At 35.7% G+C, this 21,591-nt stretch overlaps 1 protein-coding gene across 1 annotated transcript in view; it reads right to left on the reverse strand.

The window, feature by feature from the left end:
• TTN (titin) overlaps positions 1-21,591 on the reverse strand; it is a 269,108-nt gene that overhangs the window by 95,259 nt on the left and 152,258 nt on the right. The window contains exons 206-230 of the mRNA XM_070580292.1: positions 21,175-21,243; positions 18,819-18,899; positions 17,834-17,908; positions 17,105-17,197; positions 16,352-16,414; positions 15,928-16,017; positions 14,073-14,123; positions 13,132-13,533; positions 12,685-12,963; positions 12,159-12,434; positions 11,873-12,012; positions 11,440-11,566; positions 11,084-11,347; positions 10,495-10,761; positions 10,092-10,355; positions 9,865-10,004; positions 9,582-9,708; positions 9,191-9,457; positions 8,813-9,079; positions 7,453-7,719; positions 7,222-7,361; positions 6,667-6,793; positions 5,704-5,846; positions 2,083-2,206; positions 1,165-1,431 (exon numbers count right to left, since the gene is read on the reverse strand). Coding sequence (XP_070436393.1) covers positions 1,165-1,431; positions 2,083-2,206; positions 5,704-5,846; positions 6,667-6,793; positions 7,222-7,361; positions 7,453-7,719; positions 8,813-9,079; positions 9,191-9,457; positions 9,582-9,708; positions 9,865-10,004; positions 10,092-10,355; positions 10,495-10,761; positions 11,084-11,347; positions 11,440-11,566; positions 11,873-12,012; positions 12,159-12,434; positions 12,685-12,963; positions 13,132-13,533; positions 14,073-14,123; positions 15,928-16,017; positions 16,352-16,414; positions 17,105-17,197; positions 17,834-17,908; positions 18,819-18,899; positions 21,175-21,243 — 4,410 coding nt within the window. The remainder of the gene's footprint in view (positions 1-1,164; positions 1,432-2,082; positions 2,207-5,703; positions 5,847-6,666; positions 6,794-7,221; positions 7,362-7,452; positions 7,720-8,812; positions 9,080-9,190; positions 9,458-9,581; positions 9,709-9,864; positions 10,005-10,091; positions 10,356-10,494; positions 10,762-11,083; positions 11,348-11,439; positions 11,567-11,872; positions 12,013-12,158; positions 12,435-12,684; positions 12,964-13,131; positions 13,534-14,072; positions 14,124-15,927; positions 16,018-16,351; positions 16,415-17,104; positions 17,198-17,833; positions 17,909-18,818; positions 18,900-21,174; positions 21,244-21,591) is intronic.

Raw genomic sequence — 21,591 nt, forward strand, 5'->3', positions numbered from 1 at the left:
TTTATCAGCTTGAAAGATATTACATATAAGTCAGTCATAAAATCTATTAGTGCAACAAAGCAATGTGTTTTGTACAAGAGGGTGACTTGTGTTTTTTACATCTCTCGTTTCATTTATCTCCAGAATTAAGTCAGCAGATGTATAGGATCAGACAGCTGCCCCTTGCCCTTCCTTCTTTCAGGGCTCCTTGTGAGTCCTTCCCAAGATGACCTTTCTTGATGAGTGAGATTCTGGGACTCAAGTGCTGGCTAATAGGCTTGAAGATAAGCTCATTGTAGCTGTGCCTTCTTGGAGTGGAGACAGAGTGGATGACAAAATGAAGAAGGAGACCCAAGAAGCTACTCTGTCATAAGCTAAAGCAGAGCAAGCACAAAGTGGAAAGAATAAAAAAGTTGCATGGAAGATGCATGGAAGCACAGTCAAAGCCACTATTTTGTAGCTGTTGACAGATGGGAAGCAATTAAACTAAACAGTAAATATTGCGCAAAATTTGCCGTGAAAAGCGTTATCACTGGACAAAGGAATGAATGAAAAAACGAGGTAGCAAGTGGCACTTTGAGAAAAGACACTATGTTTTTCACCAGAGGAAGAGGTAATGCTAAAAACCATTAGAGCTCTCTTCATTCATAGGTCTCAAAGAATCAAGGCTTCCATCTTCTTATCCATTCTTATTCTCAAAGACAGCATTATGCGAATGGGCTTTATGATATGACAGCAGACCTCTAGCAGGCTCCTATTCAAATGAAATTTCCTGCTCATTTTCTAGTTGTTCCCCAAACCTGAGGATTCATTTTCCTTCCAAGTGGAAATTGCTTTCATTTTCTTTTTTAAAAAATTTTTATCATGGCTCCCTTCTTGTCTTTTTAATTCAATTTGTCCTCATCTGTATGAGGATATTCCTACAGTAGGCTTACCCCAAGTAGACAAAGAGCCCCGTCTGCTCACTACTCAGTGAGAAGCATAGTGAAAAGTGATCAGTCTGTCCTTATCAGACCAGATGTAGAAGAAGGACTTTTTATTAAACATCTAAAAGATCAGCGTATGTCAGTATTGATATGGTAAGTTCCCAAGAAATGCAGTTAGGCCAAGAAGGGCATGCAAAAAGGTTTTCTTTTGTTATCAAAGAGTTGCAAATGAAAAGACCTGGGTAAGAAGAATACTTACGCACGACATTCAGGTTACAGGAAGTCTTAAAATCCTTAGCATCACAAGTGTATGTTTTAATATCCTCTGGGGTACAGCCATGTATAATAAGTTTTCTGACCCTGCCATCAGCAACAATTTCATACTTCTTGCTTTTGAGAATTTCTGTCCCATTTTTGAACCATTTCACCTTTGCATTTTCTCTGGATACTTCACACTCCAATACCGCAGTGGCTTCCTCTTCGACCGTCTGGTCCTCAAGAGGCTTAGTGAATTCAACTGGGGGTTCTGAAAGAATCATACCAATTAGCCAAGGTGTTTCTCCTTTCCTTCTCCAAGAGTTTTAGCACCTCCTCAACTTTCCTCTTGTATCTTCAGGGCTTTTTCTATTTGTAAGTTTTGATTCCATTCAGATATTTTCCTCTAATAATGATGTTTCATCATTATTTGTACATATAGAGGAAAATCGTTTTTTTTTTTTTAAAGATTTTATTTTTCCTTTTTCTCCCCAAAGACCCCCAGTACATAGTTGCGTATTTTTAGTTGTGGGTCCTTCTAGTTATGGCGAAAATCGTTTTAAAAAAATATTAAATATCAAGGAAATAATAGCCAACTCTTGGTTAATAAACTGATAGATACTTCATCTGATAATTATTCATTTGATAATTTGATAATTAGTCTTCCTCCAGCTGTTTATCAAATGCAATAAAAACAGCGAGAACAGAAAGAGGAAGTAAAACCTATTCTAGTCAATTTTGACTCCGTTTTTTTTTTAACAGTCAACGAAGTATTTTGTTAGGCCATAAAGTAAAATTAGACTTTTGGATATTTGGTGTATTTTAATGATCTATGGTACTCATCAAATAGAGATCACTGAGAGCCGGCATTATTTTGAACCTCTGCATTACACATGTATTTAAAAATAGGCCTTGTAATTACCTTTCACAAAGAGTTTGGCTTGAGTTTTGAAATCTTTTGCTGTTAGTTGGACTTCTCCAGCATCTTCTAACTTTACATCCCTCAGAGTAAGTGTGTGAACTCTTCCTTCCGAACGTGGGACCACCTAGTTTTTTGAAAAACAGTGCACTTTAAGAATATATGAAACAGTAATCCAATATATTTAGCTGCATTTAATTCATTTAGGTAAATGGTTTGAAACAGTGCTTTCTAAGTTGTTTTATAATCATATATATAGCACATATGTATTTGAAAATGATTTTAAATAATAGTTTGAAATCTTATAAGGAAATTTTAGGCTTTCCCTTACATAATTACTAGGTGATCTCCTACGTTGAAATGCCTAGGCAAATTTCTGTTTATATTTGTGTTCTTCTGTATATATATGCATGCATATATATATTTTGTACATATATATACACCTATAAAATATATATAGCCTACATTCTACTACTGGGTTTATATATATATAAGGGAGGAACTTAAGCTAAATCATGAAAATAAGGGAAAAAAATGATTGCATATGGTAAGCTGAAAGTAAGCCTTATTTTCTACGGTGTTTGCCATGCAACAATGAGCTAGAATTCTTCCCACTTATTTTAGCAATTAAAATTATTTTGCCAACCAATTAAACCTGTGATGAAAATCATTTGTATAATTTCTTAACTTTGTTCGAAAATGCCATGAAGGTGTTGACTCGTCCTCCCTCTCATGTGCTTGCAGCTGAGGCCTGGGAAAATCAGGTCTCAGGGTGCTACAGCAAGGCCATCCTCACAGTGTGGGTAGGACAACTGGAGGTTCTTCTAGTTCTACCTTCTAGAATTCCAGAAGATGCTCTGCCCTGTTATTTAGATTGATTTTGCACTGCTTAAGAGTTCTTTTAGAGTAAAGAAAAATGTAGAAATTTTTATCAGTGGAACTATTTATTCTGCTGGTGTAAAGGAAAGAGTTAGGAATAAAGTTTCATCTAAAGGCTTTTCCTTAATTAAGAGCTGGGCATGGTTATTAATTTAACTACCTTAATAAGTGAGAAAGGCCAAAAACCTAATAAGGGAAAACAAAAAGACAGGAGAAGGTAATTAAGATATGCCCTAGGAACACAGCTGCTTGTTTAAGGACATGGTAGTTGAATGGAAAAAGAATTGTTTAAGTAATGACATTTCAATATAAATTTTGGACTCTGACTTAGGGCTATTGAAAAAAAAAATCTTAGGTTCTAACCCTCCCACAGATATATCTTATCTATTAACACTTTGTTTTATCATCTGACTTCCTCTGAGGCTAATCTAGAATATTCTCTGTTGCCGAGTACTTGGCTCAGAACACAGTGATTCTCGATAAATAGCTGATATATGATATACCTTGACTATGCTTAAAAAAAAAAAGGCAAAACTAACAAGTACTTCATAAAATCAAACCAATAAAATGAATTCTGAAGATTTTTGTGGTGAGTTATATAAGAATAATGTTAGACATCATCCGTTTAAAGTATTGTTAACTTATAATGGAAGCATATTACTATAACACAATAGGCATTATGACTGACTAAGCTATTAAATACAAAATTATCAAAGGCCATTTACGACTTAGTAGTCCTTCTTGGACTGATGGCTAAAGAAAAAACCCTCATTTCTAAAATTTTCCCTTTCAATTTCCTATTCCAACAACCTGTTTTTATTTGGTTGTACTTTTTAGAGGCTAAAAATTTTGCAAAGTGAAGATGAAAGGCCTGAATTAAATTGATAATAGCAAGTTTGTTCTGATAGACCTAATTTAAACAAAGCCTGTAAGATGTAATAAAATGACTTTATTTTTCACAGTTTATGTTAAGTTCTTTTTGAAAAGAGACATTTAAGTAATGTAAGAGCAAGTTCATAAAAGGCTGAAGTATTTCTGGTGACAGAGTAAAGGATTAAAATTCCTATGCCAGGAGAGACACGAAGGGGCCCTATTGGATTGTGGTAAGGTGATCCTTTCTCACTCCAGAAAAAAGTTTAGGAACAATAAGAGACCTTTTTTCTCTGAGTAAAAGAAATATGAATCAGATTTTTAGAAGTCGACATTTTAAATTAAAATAGTATAGTTTTTACATTAGAAACAATGAGAATGATCTTTTAATAAAAAGCTCTTAATTTGACGAAAAGATACTCAGCACAAAAGAGTACTATAATTTGTCGTTAAGTAGTGTCCCTATATACAAATCATGAATTTACAGATCTAAAAAGGATCTTGAAAAGTCAACTTGAAAATTCTCTTCCTTTAGACATGAAAGCAATTAAACCACACTTAATAAGACTAATGCATATTTTAAAACAGCAAACTCGAAGACGGACATGCCGCATCACCCAGCTCAATATCTAGAAGCCCTCAGTGCAAGGAAGCTTTCCGCCCATGTAGCTTAATTCTCATGCTGCCATTTGAATGTACTGCAGCTATTTCCATCCTCGTTGAAGGAGACCAATTGGTCATTATTGCCTGTACAACAGGCAGACTGTATCTACCAGATGACCATTACTGAATTACCCTTTAATCACTAAAAGAATACTAGTTTTTTTGTTTGTCTTAGAATGGATGTTCAAAGGCATTTCCCTTCTAATACTTCAGGCAATGTTGTGGCTTCTTGTTAAACTGGATCTCTTTTTAATCATATTCCTTTAAGTTCAAAGTTTGATTTGTACAGAAGCCTTGATGCTACATTTGATATTATTTCTGTGCTTTATTTCCAACCCATGTTGGACATTTTGTATATATTTTATTTCAAGAATTCAAAATGAATGGTGAATTATCAAGATAAAACACACACATTGTTTTGGGGGGCAAAATACATAGCTCACTGTAGGTAAACTGTATTTTGGCCCTATCTGAATAATCGCCTCAGTTTTTACTTAAAATCTTGGGTAAAATCTTGGGCATAGAAAAGCTAACACCAGGAGCTGGTTATTTCCTAAAACTTCTTAAAGTTTATTTGTTCATACATGTGGATAACCACAGAGCCCTTCTTTCTGGTCAGTACTATCAGTTGCACTTTAAATAGTCCACTTGCATTCCAGACTTTGTACAGCTCAAAGCACTTGAGGGTTAAAAATAGCTTTGGAGAAATGCTTGAAGAGCAAATCTGCCCAGCAATTATCTCAACTACTTGATCAACTGCCTGAAATGGAATCTCAGTCCTCTCGGCAATCCCCTCATGTGCAGAACACTAGATAGCACGGACAGAATTAGTCATAAAACTTGCTGTGCACCATTGTTACAGTGCATCCAAGCAGAAAGCCTTTTTGATCTTTCCTGTCTTCCAGTTAATCAAATAAACTATCACTGATAGCTAATGAGCGTTTTCCTTTTCTTCAAAACCCTAAAACTTGATGGTTCTTAAAATTTTTATTTCCATTTCAATAAAAATATCATCAGGCTAAACCCAACAAAGATTGGAAGAATCTGTGTTACAATTTCAGCAGAAATCAGGGGAGAGTAGGAAAGAGAAAGGGAAAGGGAGAGGAGAGAACATGAGAAAGAGCAAAGAATAAGGAATATACGAGAGGACAAAAAACCTGAGAGAAAAAGGAAGAACAAGACAATGCAATGAACCAGATGCCTGCTTTTTACCTTATCGCTGGGCTCCAGTTTCTTCCCTTTGAGATACCATTCCACTGGGATATCCTCATAAGAGAGCTCGCAGTCGAAAGTGGCTGTTTCCCCTGCAGTCACCGTGACATCCTTCAGGGGCCTCAGAAGACCAATTACTCGTGCTTTTCGAGAGGAAGGAAGCAGCTTTGGATTACTCATTTTGTAATTCCAAAAGAATAAATACAGACTTAGTTATTAATCTCCATGGTTGCTTTCTTCAAGAAGGAAAGAGCCACAGGACTGGCCTCTATTTTAACTCCTGTGTGAACGTGGCCCTGTGGTGCCGAGAAGGGGAGAGCTGGTAGCTGGAGAGTGGGTATTTGTAGGGGCCCTTTCGTTCTGATGTACAATTTGCGCTGCATCTGTCTCTCTGCCAGGTGTCAAGTTCCTCTTGCTACATAAGGTATGTGACTTCCAAAATAACTAAGACTCTGATTGGAAGAGGACAAGGGCCCCTCAATCACACAGCCTGTCCATATCCATCAAACACTTTGCACCTTCCAAAAATGTTACTCTGATGCTCCTTGCCTCCCCTCTTGAATCTGAAATGCCCACACAGCAAAGTTTTTCTTTACAGTGCTACAGTTGTACAGCAACTTGAGTTCTGCAGTCTTTCAGGGTTCTGAGTTAGAGTCTTATTGTATGTATATCTACTTTGAATGAAAAGATTACAAAGTAGGAAAATCTGACTTGCTTAATTTTCTTTTGTTCAGGCAGCAAGGTCAATTTCCAAGGACATTGTTCAGACGGCAAAGACATTTCCAAAACTTTAGAATTTGAACCACGTGCATATTCGGATGTCAAAGAAGTAAATACAAGAAAGCCAGTTTCTGTGCTTTGATAAGGTTTTCTAATTAATGAAATAATTCCAATTAATTTCCCTCACGTTCGTTTACTGCAAAAGGCTATACTGCATTTTCAGCAGAAACACAGAATACTTACGTTTTACTCGGAGGTGGGCACTAGATTTAACATTGGCAGCGTGGAAATCCACCCCACCGGCCTGGTCCAGGCGGCAGTTGTGCAAAATTAGGAAGTGCGTTTTGCCTTCTTCCTTGATCTCACAGTCCTGTACCGAAAGAGAGAGGTTTCATAAGAAATCATTTTCCCTGGGATTTTTCTGAGGATATATTATCTTAATTAAAGGAATGCTACTAAATAACTGTTGAGGAGACTTTATATAACTTTGAGCTTGTTTTGTGAAATAAAGCCTGTGAGTACCATCATGAAAGCAACAAGTAGCATCATGAAAGTTTATTTTAGCTGCATAATTCTGAAACAACTAGCAGCATCACAGTAGTATCTACAAACTTTACTCACTATGCTGGAACAGAAATAATGCAAGTGTGCTTGTCCGAGCCCAGCTGTAGACCCTAACATCTCTTACAGAGAGCCTGATATCATGTTTAAATGCCCTGCATGCACTCGACTTTTCACCTGTTCTTTTCTATTTCACACAGCTTCTCTAAGTCTTGACAAGTTCAGAAATAGACTTACAGGTGTTTGGAGCAGTGCCTCTCCCTTGAGTTTCCAGTTGGCATGGATATCATCTTCCGAGATTTCGGTTTCAAAGCGGGCCGTCTCAGTCTCCATCACCTCCACACTGTACAGGGGTCGCACCAGTTTAATTTCCCGATCTAGAAAAGTGTAGTGTCAGCATGTGTCATTAGCCTCTGGCAGAAATAACCTCAACAGCTTCGAGAGTAAAACTCATGGAAATTTCCTTACCCTCAATGTCAAGCTTTCCTGAGGTCTTGTCTGTCCCACAGTCGCAGGTGTACTGTCCAATATCTGACTTTAAGGCTTTCTTCAGTATTAGCATGCGCTTCTTGCCATCTGCCTTAATAATAGCATTTTTGGATGGCTTTATTTCCTCCCCATCCTTAAACCACTTCACCGGTGCATCTGCTTTGCTAATTTCACACTGTAGAACCACTTCATCTTTCTCTACGCCAGTGTAATCTTGAAGCTTTCCTGTAAAGTATGGATCTCCCTCTGCAAGTAAAGCATACGTGAAAAAACTTCATTAACCATCTAGGGAAATGAAAATCTCCTGGAAACTTTAAGGGGCAGTTCATAGAGTCCTGGGTATATTTTAAAATTGCACCAAGCTTTCACTCATTTAACATGCTTATGTTCAAAAGTTCTCTACATGTTAGAAAGGGAATCAATGTATAGGATTTATCAAGATCTAATCTATCGATATTATATTTTATTTATTTTATTTTATTTTATTTTATTCTTTTGGTGAGGAAAATTGGCCCTGAGCTAACATCTGTTACCAATCTGCCTCTTTTTGCTTGAGAAAGATTGTTCCTGAGCTAACACCTGTGTCAGTCTTCCTCTATTTTGTATGTGGGACACAGCCACAACACGGCTTGAGGAGCAGTGTGTAGGTCCATGTCCGGGATCTGAACCCACGAGCCCTGGGTCACTGAAGTGGTGTGCATGAGCTTAATCACTACACCACCAGGCCGGCCCATATATTACATTTTAAAGTATTTTCTTAACAGTAGTTTGAAAGACACTATGAAATTTAGCTTCAAGGATAATTATGTGTTCCTTCATTATTCAGATTAATTTCTTAGCAAATCTATTATGTCTACTTTACCTTTAAGGTTCCAGGGTCACATTATTAGTTTTTCTCAATCAATTAATAGTTTGCATTTATATTAGACTTCATATGTAATCTGCTTGATATCAAGGGGCCAAGAAAAACAATGAGGTTTATTAATGTAAGTTTTGTGTTTCCTCTTTCATTAGAAACTTGAAAGACACTTTAGTGAAATAATTTTGATGAAGTGAGGAGATAGGAAGTATTTCCATTCCTGTTTTAAACATGACAGAGCCAATAATTAATTAAGAGTTTTAATTTTGATTTTAACTGGCTATTTTGTGACCCCAAGTCTTTATTACCTTAAAGTCTTTATATTTTTAAGTAAACATATTTCAGAAATAAGCCTGATAACATATACGATAGTTCCTTAAAGATAGGGGCTGCTTCCATGCACTATAACCCCTGTAATCAGTACTCCACAAATTTCTGCTGAATTTAATGCAATAAAACTAAATTGAAGAAAGCACCTACCAAGCACAGTGAGTTTAGCTTCTGAACTCATCCCCATAGCTTCTACTTTAATTTGAGAGGTGTCATCAATAGAGAGGTTTTTGAATGTGATGGAATGAATCTTCCCTTCATCTTCCATTGAGACCAACTTGGTGGTGTGCAGGCGCTGGTCGTTTTTGAACCACTTGACGCGGATGTTATCATGGGACAGCTCCACAGTAAACACGGCACTTTCCCGCTCCTTGGCTGTTACATCCTTGAGTGGGGTGAGGAATTTGAGCCGGATTCCTATCAAGAAAAAAACCCTGATTTACTCCAGCTCTTTGAGGAGGAAATATAAAAATAAAGGCCAAAAAAAAAATCACTTAAAAGTGGCTAATCTGACAAAAAAAAATTTACCTTCAATGATCAGTTTGCCACTTGTGTGCTTATCTTCAGCTTCAAAGATGTATTTTGCTTCATCTTCAAAAGCAGCTGATTTGATCACCATTGAATGCTTAGTGCCATCCTTTATAAGCTCAATTTTGTCATCACCTGTGATTTCTTGGGTTCCTTTCAGCCAACGGAATGTTTTGGGTTCCCTGGATACTTCGCACTCAAACTTAGCCTCATCTTTCTCAAAGACTTTAACATCACTGAGAGGTGTGATGAAGATAAGTGGCAATTCTGAAAAAGAGGATGGTGTGGATGAAGCCAGAATATGCTTCCAGTCATGACCCCTGATCAATTCAAGCTCTCATAAGAAATCTGCAAAGAAAATACAAGAGGGTAGCTGACAGGCAGAACATACCTTTCACTTTCAGTTTGGCTGCAGATTTAGCATTGGCAGCCTGGAAGGAGACCTCTCCTGTCATATCCAGCTGGCAGTTATAAAGGACCAGAATATGCTTCTTCCCATCTTCAATGATTTCACAGTCCTGTTTGGAGTGAGGGGTAGAAGGAAAGAGAAAGAACATCATTTTCATATCTGGTTATTCCTGCAATTCATCAAGAGATTTCATACCAGAGGTGTATCTTTTTTCACCAACAACCAACCAAGCCCCCTCCTGTGTGATCAGATAATCTTGACTTACAGGGGAAGCAGTTAAAGGCTCTCCTTTTAACTTCCACTGGCCATGAACATCTGGTTCAGAAAGCTCAATTTCAAAGCGAGCTGTTTCACCAACAAACAATTCTACTCCACGCAGAGGTTTTTCCACTTTTATTAGTCGAGCTGAAATGATACAAGTTTGGTTAGAATGACGGAACAAATAAACCACAGGTTCAGATAGGGCAAATTTTAAATTTTTGAGCAACTCACCCTCAACATTAACATTTGCTGTTGTCTTGTCTGTGCCACAGTCACACACATATTCGCCTTTATCTTTAAGTTCTGCCTTTTTGATTTTTAAGATGCGGCGCAGGCCGTCTGACTTGATGGAGTATTTGGGTGAAGGTTCAATCTCTTCACCATCTTTGAACCATTTCACTGGCACATCTTTGCTCACTTCACACTTCAGAATAATCTCATCCTTCTCGACTCCAGTTTTGTCATGTAATTTCACAGTGAAGTAGGGATCGGCCTCTGTAAAAGACATTCAGCAGGTCATCAGGAGAATGTGCAAATGAAATTTTATTAAAGAGTTACACGTTGCAAAATATTTAACTACTCCCCACTCCCACCATCCAAAAACTGGCGATCAAGTTCTAGTAGTCACATTTACCTAAGACCTTTAGGTTTGCTGTGGAGCTCAGGTCCTTCACTTGAGCTTTTATCTGGGATATATCATCCAGGGTCACTTCTCTCATTTCCAATTTGTGAGTTTTGCCCTCAGATGAGATGAGTACAGTTCTGCTCGTGTGGAGTTTGACATCATTTTTGAACCAGACTACATGCATTTTTTCATGAGAAAGCTCACAAACAAAAGTTGCTGTTTCACCTTCTTTCACTGTTTGATCTTCAAGAGGCGATATGAACTTCAATCTTATACCTACAATGTAAGCATGGATAAAATGCTCAGAAACACAATTTACTTTCAGAAATCTCTCACTCTAATCTGCCTGGTTACAAAGGATATGTTTCACATGGCATTTATTTATTCATCTTTTCAAATTGAGCTATCCTCCATTAAAAAAAATTAAGGGAGTTGTTTTGGTAGCAATGTGAAAGTAGAGTAGTGGTGCCAGTTGTCACTTGCAGCTATTAGAACACGGTTCTATCTTTAGAAGCCATATATTTAAGCCATATCTTTAAAGCCATATATTTATATGCCTAAATATGGGATGTTACAGGCAGATCTCATCAGCTGTTACCTGTAACAAATAATCGTGCTGAGGTCGTCTTGCCCTCCACCGAAGCGGTATAGACCCCTTCGTCATCAAATTGAGAATTATTGATGACAAGAATGTGTTTCTTTCCATCAGTAATGATATCAAACTTGTCAGATGACTTGATGATATCAGGCCCTTTAGACCATATAACGTTTGCCTCTCGGGTGAGGACACATTCAAATCGAGCCTGTCGCTTTTCTGGAACAGTGACATCCTTCAGGGGCACAGCAAAGTCAAGTTCGATTTCTGAAAATCAAATGGTAAAAATGAGTTTTTTCAGAATGCAGAGGGATATGAAATGAGGTTGAGCCCACGCCGTGAGTTCTAAAAGCCCCTACCTTTTACTGTCAGAATGGCCGTCGTAATTGCATTGAGGGCCTGGTAAAGGACTTCACCAGCTTGGTCCAGTTTGACTTTGTGCAAAGTTAAGAAGCGTTTCCCACCTTCTGCTTTGATTTCACAAGTCTGAAAAACAATAGTTTTAGTTAGTATTTGAATGAGAGAAATTCCCTAGAGGAGAAAAGTTTCAGATACGGATTTCTACAGAGTTAAAAAATTACTACTGGTAAAAGTAAGTAAAAATGTCTTGTCATAAAATTTTTAAAAATTGTCTGAGCTGTCCACAAATAGCGCATCAAATTTCTTCTCCTCTTTGAGACTTTAGAAGCCTGAAGTAACTCCATCATTGTTGAACCACATTTGAATGTCAGACTTGAATATAGAATGTAGTTATTTTATATGACTAACAACTGAAAATGGGAAATTACTCACAGGTGAAGGCCTTAGGAGTTCTCCCTTCAGTTTCCATTGTCCAGGAATGTCTGCCTCTGAGATTTCTGCATCAAAGCTTGCACTTTCTTTCTCATAAATGGTAACATCCTCTATTGGTTTAAGCAATTCAACTTCGCGGTCTGTATTTGTCAGGGATGAAATAACACAGTGCTTTAGACAATCTAACGATGCTTTGTTCTCATATTTTTTTTGGGGGGGGATGTGTTATTTTGCCTTATGCACACACAAAACTTATCTTTTAGAATAAAAGGTAAGATTTTTATACCTCCAAGTGTTAGCTTTGCAGGATATCTTTTCCCTTCAATTTCCACTGCATATTCATCAATATCTTCTGGTGTGGCATTCTTAATTTTGAGGGATAGATGATTTCCATCTTTCACTATCTCAGTCTTATCATTTGGTTCCCAGGGGATTTCATCATATCCTTTGAACCACTTAATGTTTGGAGTATCCTTTGCTATATGACAGGTGAAAACAGCTGTCCCCTTGGGTTTCACATGCTGATCTCGTATGGGTTTCACCAGCCAGTCTCTAATGACTTCTGTATGAAAATGAGGTCAGAAAAGTAATTATGATCTGCACAAGTAATATAAATAGCTTCCTTAGTAAATTTCAGAAATTGAAAAAAATTCTCAAAATTGGACATAATTATTTATCTGTATGATATACTGATATTTCTTCCTCTTAGATAAAGCACAAGGCTCTTATTCTGATGCTGGGAAATAAAATTCTCTCTTCCATTTTCTTGGTATAATAATAAGTAGAACAAAATTCCCCAGCAAAGTACTAACCTACGACTTTTACGCAAGATGAACATTCCAGGTTGTTGGCGTTTTCCACAGTAACTGTGTACGTTCCGGCGTCAGTGTCATCTGCATCATTGATAGTCAGGGCCCGCATCAAGCCAATGACACCAGGCACAATTTTGCCAGGCTTCTCCACCACAATCTTCCCATCCTTCCTCCAGACCACATCGCGCTCTTTGTTTAACTCGCAGCTCAAGTACAATGGCTGTCCTTTGACCACTGTGACTTCTTCTTCAAGCGTTTTCACAAAGCGCACAGGAAGTTCTGTGGAGAATTTCAATATTAACAATCTGCAAAGACTTTTCAATACACACAATATTTTCAATGAAATAAAATTTGGAAATAAGAGGTTCTAAAATTATAATAAAAGTTGCTACTGAGGTTTATTGTGTTAAAGTTAATATGGGCCATATTCAGAATACTGGAAATTACCTTCTACAATAAGTTTTGCCGTGGAGGTCTTTTCTTTATTTCCCAAACGTAAAACACAGGTGTATTCGCCAGCATCAGAAAGCTGAACATCAATGATATGCAGCTTTCTGTCTTTACCATCTGCGATGAATCTGTGTTTGGGGCTCTCACGGATATTGCTACCATCTTTCATCCAGCTTGTAATGGCAGTAGAGGGAGAGACTAGACATTCAAAAATTGCAGAAGAGCCAACTGACTCTGCTTCGGTCAAGACGATGTCTTTGATTTCTTTCACAAACTTCAGTGGCACAGCCTTCAGCTGGTAGGTGAACGGGGCTTCATCAGGAGGTTTCTCCCCACCACTTCCTGGTCTCAACTTTTTCTTTTCAAGTTCTATTGGTGAAGGAGTCTTTTTGGCTACACCTAATTCAAAATAAAATTAAAAGTTGATTTGGCATTTCTGTCAGGGTGAGAAAGTGCATACTTGGCTGCCTGGTGGATGAAACCAGTGATAGAGCAACTAGAAGTCAAGAACAGATCATTACAGACCAGGCAATTGAAAGGTCCACTGAATTTACATTGCCTTCTTTCAGACAGGAAAATGAGATGGCATAAAGAATCTATGAATAATAAACGCTCTTCATTTTGCCCAATTTTAAAGAGTATAAAATATCTAAATCAAAGCCGAGTCATTTTATCTGTCATATATAAATATCATGTATGTGAATAATGAAGTTAAGAACTTGGAGAGTTTGTTATGCTAAAATATGTTGGTTATATAAATAATACCCACTTGAATAATATTAGAGATGCATTATTTGAAATACCAGAAGACATACTAGTTTTAGCAGAATCAACTAGGAATAATAAAGATTGTTATAAATTTTGAAATTTTTCCCCCTTGAATGTAAAGTTTTCCATACTGAAAGGTTACAATACAGGTACAGAGAAATGCACGTTACCTTTGATGGGACCTTTCGGCTTGGCAGCCTCCTCTTTGGGTGCTTTGGCTTCTGAAATAGAAAGAAAACTCAGCATTTAAACACTTTTCCGCCTTATTTCATGCCAAGTAGTAAACCACGCAGGGTAAATTGTCCTCTTTATTATAAATATTAACCTATAAAAAGAAATTGGTTTTATTTATATGACTTCTATGGAGAATACTTTGATATTTCCAAGAAAGCACATTCTGAGAATAATGTGACCAAGCTAAATTGTCAACATATTTAGGATTAAAAAATTCTTTCAGCGAGTGCCTTTATTCTTCTCCCATTTCTAGACGGCTTACTCTTGCCTTGTGAGGAAGAGTTTTATTCTTGCTTAGTTATGCAAAGTATTTTACATGTTTATGTATCTGTTGGTTATATGAACCAAGGAAATAAGTTTTGGTCAACAAAGAATCACTGTAGGATAAAGGGAAATGGTCCAGAAGTTACCAAAAGCCCTTATTTTTGTGTTTAAGTTGAGCAGACAAATCCAGGGAAGACCAAGGGAAAAGAAAGGGTCTATGTGCTACACGTGTATGGATTCCTTTGAAGATTCCCTTAATTAGACAATGAACCAAAGCAGAAGCGAGACAGTTCCTGAATTTAGAGTTTAATTCAGTTATTAATGCAGGGGCAGTATAAACTGTAGAACTAGTTCTTTGGCTTCAAGAGATAAGCGAGGATAAGTGAGGAAAGCTTAATTTTTACACATACTTAATTAGCCCAATGGCAGTGATCATCTTTTTCTGAATTATAAAAGGTATCGCATTGAAATTATAAAAGTTTAAAAGTAAGAATAATGCCCAAATCATAAATATCAGTGATAAAATATGTTAATGTAAATATTAAAATTAAACTACAGTCGAAAGAACATAGTATATTGACTCATGTCATTAAACACAATAAAACCCCAAATATTTCTGGAGGGCTTACTAAGCACCAGGTACTGTGCCAAGTGTTTTGCATATATTTAATCCTCACAATAATCCTATGGGGCATATATAATTATTATTCTGATTTTACAGATTAAGAAATTAAAATTTAAAGAGATTAAATAAGTCGCCAAAGATCAAATGACACGTATATTTATCAATGATCAATACACATCAAATCATTTTTGGTTTTGAGATTATCACCTAAGTGATGAACTATTAAAAGTTCATGTACAAATAGTAAGTACCTTAAGTTTGGCCTGAGATAGTCATACCGCTAAGTGAGTACATTTAAGAAAATCATTATTGATCTAAATTCTTATATAGATTTAAAGGCTGAACTATGCAGTCTTTTTTTTCCATTGTAGTAAGATATACTTAACATAAAATTTACCATTTTAGCCACTTTAAAGTGTACAATTCAGTTGCATTAAGTACATTCACAATGTTATGCAACCATCAAGACCACCTATTTCCAAAACTTTTTCATTATCCCAACATGCAGTCTTTTTAAAAAATGAGAAATGATTCCTCCAGGGCACATGGGCAATTTGAAGCTCCACTGGGATCCCTGTATGTTTGTCCTTAGAGTGTCTCTCCGTCTCCTTTGTTTTCATCAGCCTTGAACATACTCATTACTTAATCTCAAAAGCATATAAAGAAATGGTGCGTCGCAGGAATGTACATTCCAATCAAAACACAATATGCACCACTGGATGAAAGACTAGGTTGGTAGAGGATATCAGATGAAGAAAATTTAATCAAGAACTTATAAAACCCCCACAGTGGAAATGATGCCTACGTTTCAGCATAAAGAAGGCTTGCATTTTAATCAAGTATGAATCCTTTTATGAAGCTACCATAACAAACAAGCAAAAAGAAAGCTACAGCATACATACCTGCTTTCTTTCCAACTACTGGCACGGTCACTGGGGCTGCGATGGGGGTTGGTGCAGGCTCCACTGGAGGTGGTTTGATTATTTTCACCTCTGCAGAGAGATGTCCATTGCATTAATGTATTCATTTGTCACTTCCTGAAACCTCATTTGGTGGCCCATTTGCCATTTCTGATGCAACTTTAAAGTCTTCAAATAACTATTTTTTTCAGAGAATAATATATTCTAACTCTAATATATTCTATATATAATAATATAGTCTATATATTTAATATATTATATTCAATAAAATATAACGTATTCTTACAATATATTGGGACATTAGAAATCATTTGCTGCATACTGACTTTGACTTACTTTTTCTTATAAACTACATGTTATTTGTGGGAAGCCTGAAGGAATATGCTATGACCTTGAGCTTGCTTACCTGGTTCGGGCTTTGGTTTCGGTTCAGGTGCAGGGAGAGGTATTGGTGGCTTAATTTCGGGCACTGAAAAAAATTCACAGTAATAAGCAGGTTATCACAGTATTTTTTTTTTTTTTAAAGATTTTATTTTTTCCTTTTTCTCCCCAAAGCCCCCCAGAACATAGTTGTATATTCTTCGTTGTGGGTCCTTCTAGTTGTAGCATGTGGGATGCTGCCTCAGCGTGGTTTGATGAGCAGTGCCATGTCCGTGCCCAGGATTCGAACCAACGAAACACTGGGCCGCCTGCAGCGGAGCGCACAGACTTAACCACTCGGCCACGGGGCCAGCCCCTATCACAGTATTTTTGAAGGTTTTCACAAAGTCAAACCAAAATTGGGCAGACTTAACATACCCTGGAAGATTTTAGAATTTGTACACATATAGTTACCAAATGGAGTATTTGATCTAAGTTTATTGCACATTTTAAACAAAATATTTGGAAAATATAGCAAGGAAATTTTATTGGTTCTAATGTTGTTAGTCATCTCATTGCCCATAAATACATTTTTTCCTAGTGTTTAAAACAGTAATTTATTTAACAAACTGCTGCTCACTAGCCAATTGCACATGCGAGTGAAACGGTAAACAAATGAAGCATATGAGATGAACAGATTCAGGTCATGTGTTCAAATCTTAATGCCAGTGTAATGATATTTTAAATGATGCATAATTGCATTTTTAGAGACAATTAAGAAAGTGTCAGTAAGTTTTACCTTTTGTTGGTTCGGGAACTTTCTTTTCCCTTTTTGTAACAGCAGCTGGAGGTGCTTCAACCTCTTCAACAGGCTTTGGAGGTGGTTCTGGTACTTTAAGATAACAGGATTATTTTCTAGTGTTATTTTAAGATTTGAATACTTAGAAGTCAACTGATCTGAAACAATCAGATCCAACTATTTTTAAAGAGCCTTATTGATGGCTTTTTAAAACATGTTCTATTCTATCGATTTCTATTTTCTCTTCTTGACTCTGCCTCAATGTATTTTTCTTTCTTTATTCCATCCACTTGCCCAACCCCAACCCATTAACTCTCTCTTTCTAAATCACTTCCATAATAGTTCCCAATAAATACGCCCTTTGGCAATAGGCTGGTGATAAAAATCAATCCACTTAGAGGCCGTCAAATTTTATGAAACATTTGCTGACATCCTCCCTTGAAGTTATTCTGCAGCCAACTTGATTATTTTAGAATCGCTTCTACTGGAAGAACGTAAGTGGTCAAGTACAGGTAATAATAATGATGAAGTACAGGGAAACACATGAAGGCATTGGAAAATTACCATAAACATATTTAGCAGAAGCCGACAATGGAAAACACAGACTATATCACAGATGAAATATGAAGCCAAGTTTATATTTAATTCCACTTATGTTTACAAGATAAACCTTTTGTTAAATGTCCATTTTGTTAAAAGATAATTTCACAAATTTACTGAGATTCCTACCTGCAGGTTTTTTAACTTTTTCTACTTTTTTAGGTTCTACTTTAGGTTCTTCTTCTTCAGGTTTCTTTCTTAGAACTTAAAAGACAAAAAGGTTTATATGTAAACCAAGACAAACTAATGAACATGTTGAATAAGCTTGACAAATGCAAATAACGTACAAAGCAATGAAACTGAAAAGCATGCAACCTAGTGCTGGAAACTAGCATTGACACTAACAATGCTTTTTTAAAAAACAACAACAACAAAAGTTATGTTAATTAGAACAGTACTCAGAGTCACTTTATATCTATGTAGTCTGTTCAGAGACAAATCTGTGGCAGAAATGACCCAAACACAAAATGAATAATTTGAATAGCAAGAAATTCTAATCATAACTCAATGTTATAATTTAATGAGGAGTATTTAAATAAGTATAAAGTTTATTTAAGTGGAGATCTCTAAAGAAACGTAGCCTACAAATCAGTAATTCTATGTGAAGACAATGTTAGAACTTAATTCTTTATTTGACTATCTTGCTTCTAATTCTTCAATATTTTATTAGTAGGAAAGAAACGTTTAGTTTTTTAAAAAATGTTATTTATTAGTTGTGGTGATCCTGTGTCACACTTTAAAACCAAATACCGAAATTAAGCTTAAATAGTGTGGTGTAATTTAGAGTATTTAATAGGTTTAGTGTATTTTACTACATAATTTGACTATAAAAATGACAGCTATGGTCATTGTTATTGGTTTAAAATATTATCAATTGAGTTATGTCTATTAACATGGTAAATGTCAAAATACCGTGAAAACTCACAAAATTTCTGTGCTCTTTTAAAAACGATTTGGAAATGATAGCCTTCTTAATTTTCAATGCCACTACAGATGAATTTTGATAAATAGGAAATTTAATTCAAAGAAAACCAAGAGACAGAAATATTTTGTAAGCTTTCAAGTCTAGTATTTGGACACTTAAAGATGGGAGAACGATTGAAAAATACTATACCGCTTTTGAGAACAACTTCTTCCTTTGGTTGCGGTTTAGGTTCAGGAAGTAATTTGCGAACTTTCTTTTCCCCTCCAAGCACTTAAAAGAACAGGATTTCAAATTTTGAAGTGAATTCACGTAAAAACTAAACTTCAACAAGAAAAATGTCTCTTTCAAAACTAGTTAGCTAGAGTGCCTCAAGTAATAATTTTTGTTGCACATAAATATCACAGAATTTAAAAGCAAATAATCCACTTTAAGACATCTCCTCTGCAACCATCTATATAACGTTGTCATGAAATTCGATTGTATTAACTGCAGGCAAATTTATTCATCTTAAATGAGCGTAGAAGATGTTGTCTATACTGACTTTATGAATCTTTCATCAAATTACAGAGTTCTTGACAGCATCTTTGCCCCAATCTGCAACCGTAGATTGCCAAATCTACATTGATATCTCCCTGATCATTAATTACATTAAAATGATATTGCTAGGTGTTAGTGTCATCATTCAGTCTTCTCCACTGATGAGAGAAGAAAACCAAGGGACCTGGTTTATGACCTTGATGTTGGGAAAGGACCAAATCGTTTTCTGAACAGAAGGGAAATATCCTTTCTTAAAGTCTCCTTTTTGAAATAATTCTGACTTATAGAACTATAGAATTTGAAAGCTGGTGTTGGAAGCTTATTTTTAATGAATAAAAAAATGTTCTTGAATTTAGACTAAAAGTGACCCATGGAATTCTAAATTAACTTCCTTTTGTGTCTTCAGTGAATCCTGGGCTTGGTGGATGATGTTATTATGTAGAGAAGCCTCCTATTCCTACCATAGTCCTCATGGATTTGAATGGAAACAAGAAGAGAAATACTTGGAGATTACTGAACCACTTTACCTCCCTCCTGTTGTCAATAAAAATCTAATTTAAAAACATTATTTATTTGTGTCACATAACATTATATTTGTTCACTCATATGAAATCTGAATTTCTTAGATATTTCTATAAAATGTCCCGTTTGGTGTTTTAAATAAGACATTTGAAATCATTAAATAGCTTTGTTATGTGATAAAGATAACCTTACCTAACTCTTACTCCAAAAATTTAAACAAATAAAGGCAAATACACAAATATTTCACTTTAATGATCTTTTTTCTAACGTCAAGTATTTTAAGTAAAATTTCACCATTAAACATTAAATTTTTTTATCCTTGATAAACTGTTCTGGCCTTCAATACTATTTTAGAATTACCAGTATTCTTAATGTATAACTATTTTCATTGATCGAACCTGGAGAGATCACGCATCTAATTAATCCAAGTTGGGATGGTGTGACATCCTTTACTTACATAATGGACAAAGTGAAAACACATCTGTTCACTTGTTTTTCAATATTACTTTATTTTTAAGATCTTATTGACATTTGAGACTCAGGTGCAGAGCACACGACTGTAGCTATTATTTTTAAAATGACTATATGCCATTACTTTCCATTTTAATGTTTATGAGTAGCTTTGTAATAATCTTTTACTAGTAAATATGCATAGTAACATTATTTTGTAAACTCCATTTTATAAATCAGGAAATGTATCTTCAGATAGGTGATTCTTCCAAAATTCCAGAGTGAATCAAGAACAGATTCAATTGCTGGGTCTGAACATCCTGATTCTTAAACGAAACACTGCTACTTGGTATACTTACTAGAAAAATTAACAATTTTATTTTTAAAAGATGTTTTCTAGACTTTTATGATCCACTTATTTTTCTTTAGGGTTTAAGTTTAGTTAGGGAAAAATATCGTTTAAAGAGAAATAAATTTTGAAAAATGACCTGCAATGATAATGAAATTTCTCTAAAACATGAGATCTGTACACCTGAAAGAATGTCTTTAGCTTAGTGAGAGGAAAGTGACAGAAAAGCCACGAGGAAATTCCTATGAATCATTTTATTAGTATAGAAAGAGGATATGACTTTTTTTTAGTGCTTATAACACTGGCTAAAATATTGTTTTTCAAGACAAATTCTAAAACTTTCTACTATTAGCTCTCAGTATTTTAACCTAAGATGTGTCCTGATATTAATTTCACCTAACCAGTAAAAGGTGATGTTTTGAAGTTTAGGAAAATGCGAGAACACATATGTAGATGAGACAAAGATAAACAACATTTATCCATAGAATGTAGGAAATTGGTGGGAGACAAAGGAAGCAACACTGATGAGCCAGGACCATAAAATCTACAGAAAGACATGAAATGAATGACACTACTATGATTATTTTAAAAAGAAAAAGAAAAGAAGAATACTCTAGAGGGCAGGAAGAGCAAGGAGTCAGATGAAGGCATACTGCATATTAATATATTTTCTAGACTGTGAAATACCTTTCAGAGGTTTAAGCTCCACTTTTTCTGGAACCTCAGGTTTTTCAGGAACTTTCTTCTTTGAAACAGCTTTAAAGAATATGAACTTACTTTTATTATTTGTATATTTAAACAAATGTGAAGCAAATTATTAAATACTTGCTCCAAGAATCAAAATCAAGCTTTGTTTATAACCAAAAAGCATTAACAGCAGCCAAGAACAGCCACCAAAGAACATACAAGAGGCATTCAAACCATGAAAACAGATTGCAGTTTTACTCCAAAGTTGAACAGTAAATTAAAGTCTGGTTGAGACGGAAGACAGTTTTTGTTTTTCATAGGAGGAAGCAATTTTCCTTTGAGTATAAATTTTACATTAAGGGAAATGTATTTAAGTATGTGTCCTCATGGCGCATCAGTCAGCAGATGGGTAGCCTT

This window comes from Equus przewalskii, chromosome 17, assembly GCF_037783145.1.
Source record: "Equus przewalskii isolate Varuska chromosome 17, EquPr2, whole genome shotgun sequence".
Taxonomy (NCBI): domain Eukaryota; kingdom Metazoa; phylum Chordata; class Mammalia; order Perissodactyla; family Equidae; genus Equus; species Equus przewalskii.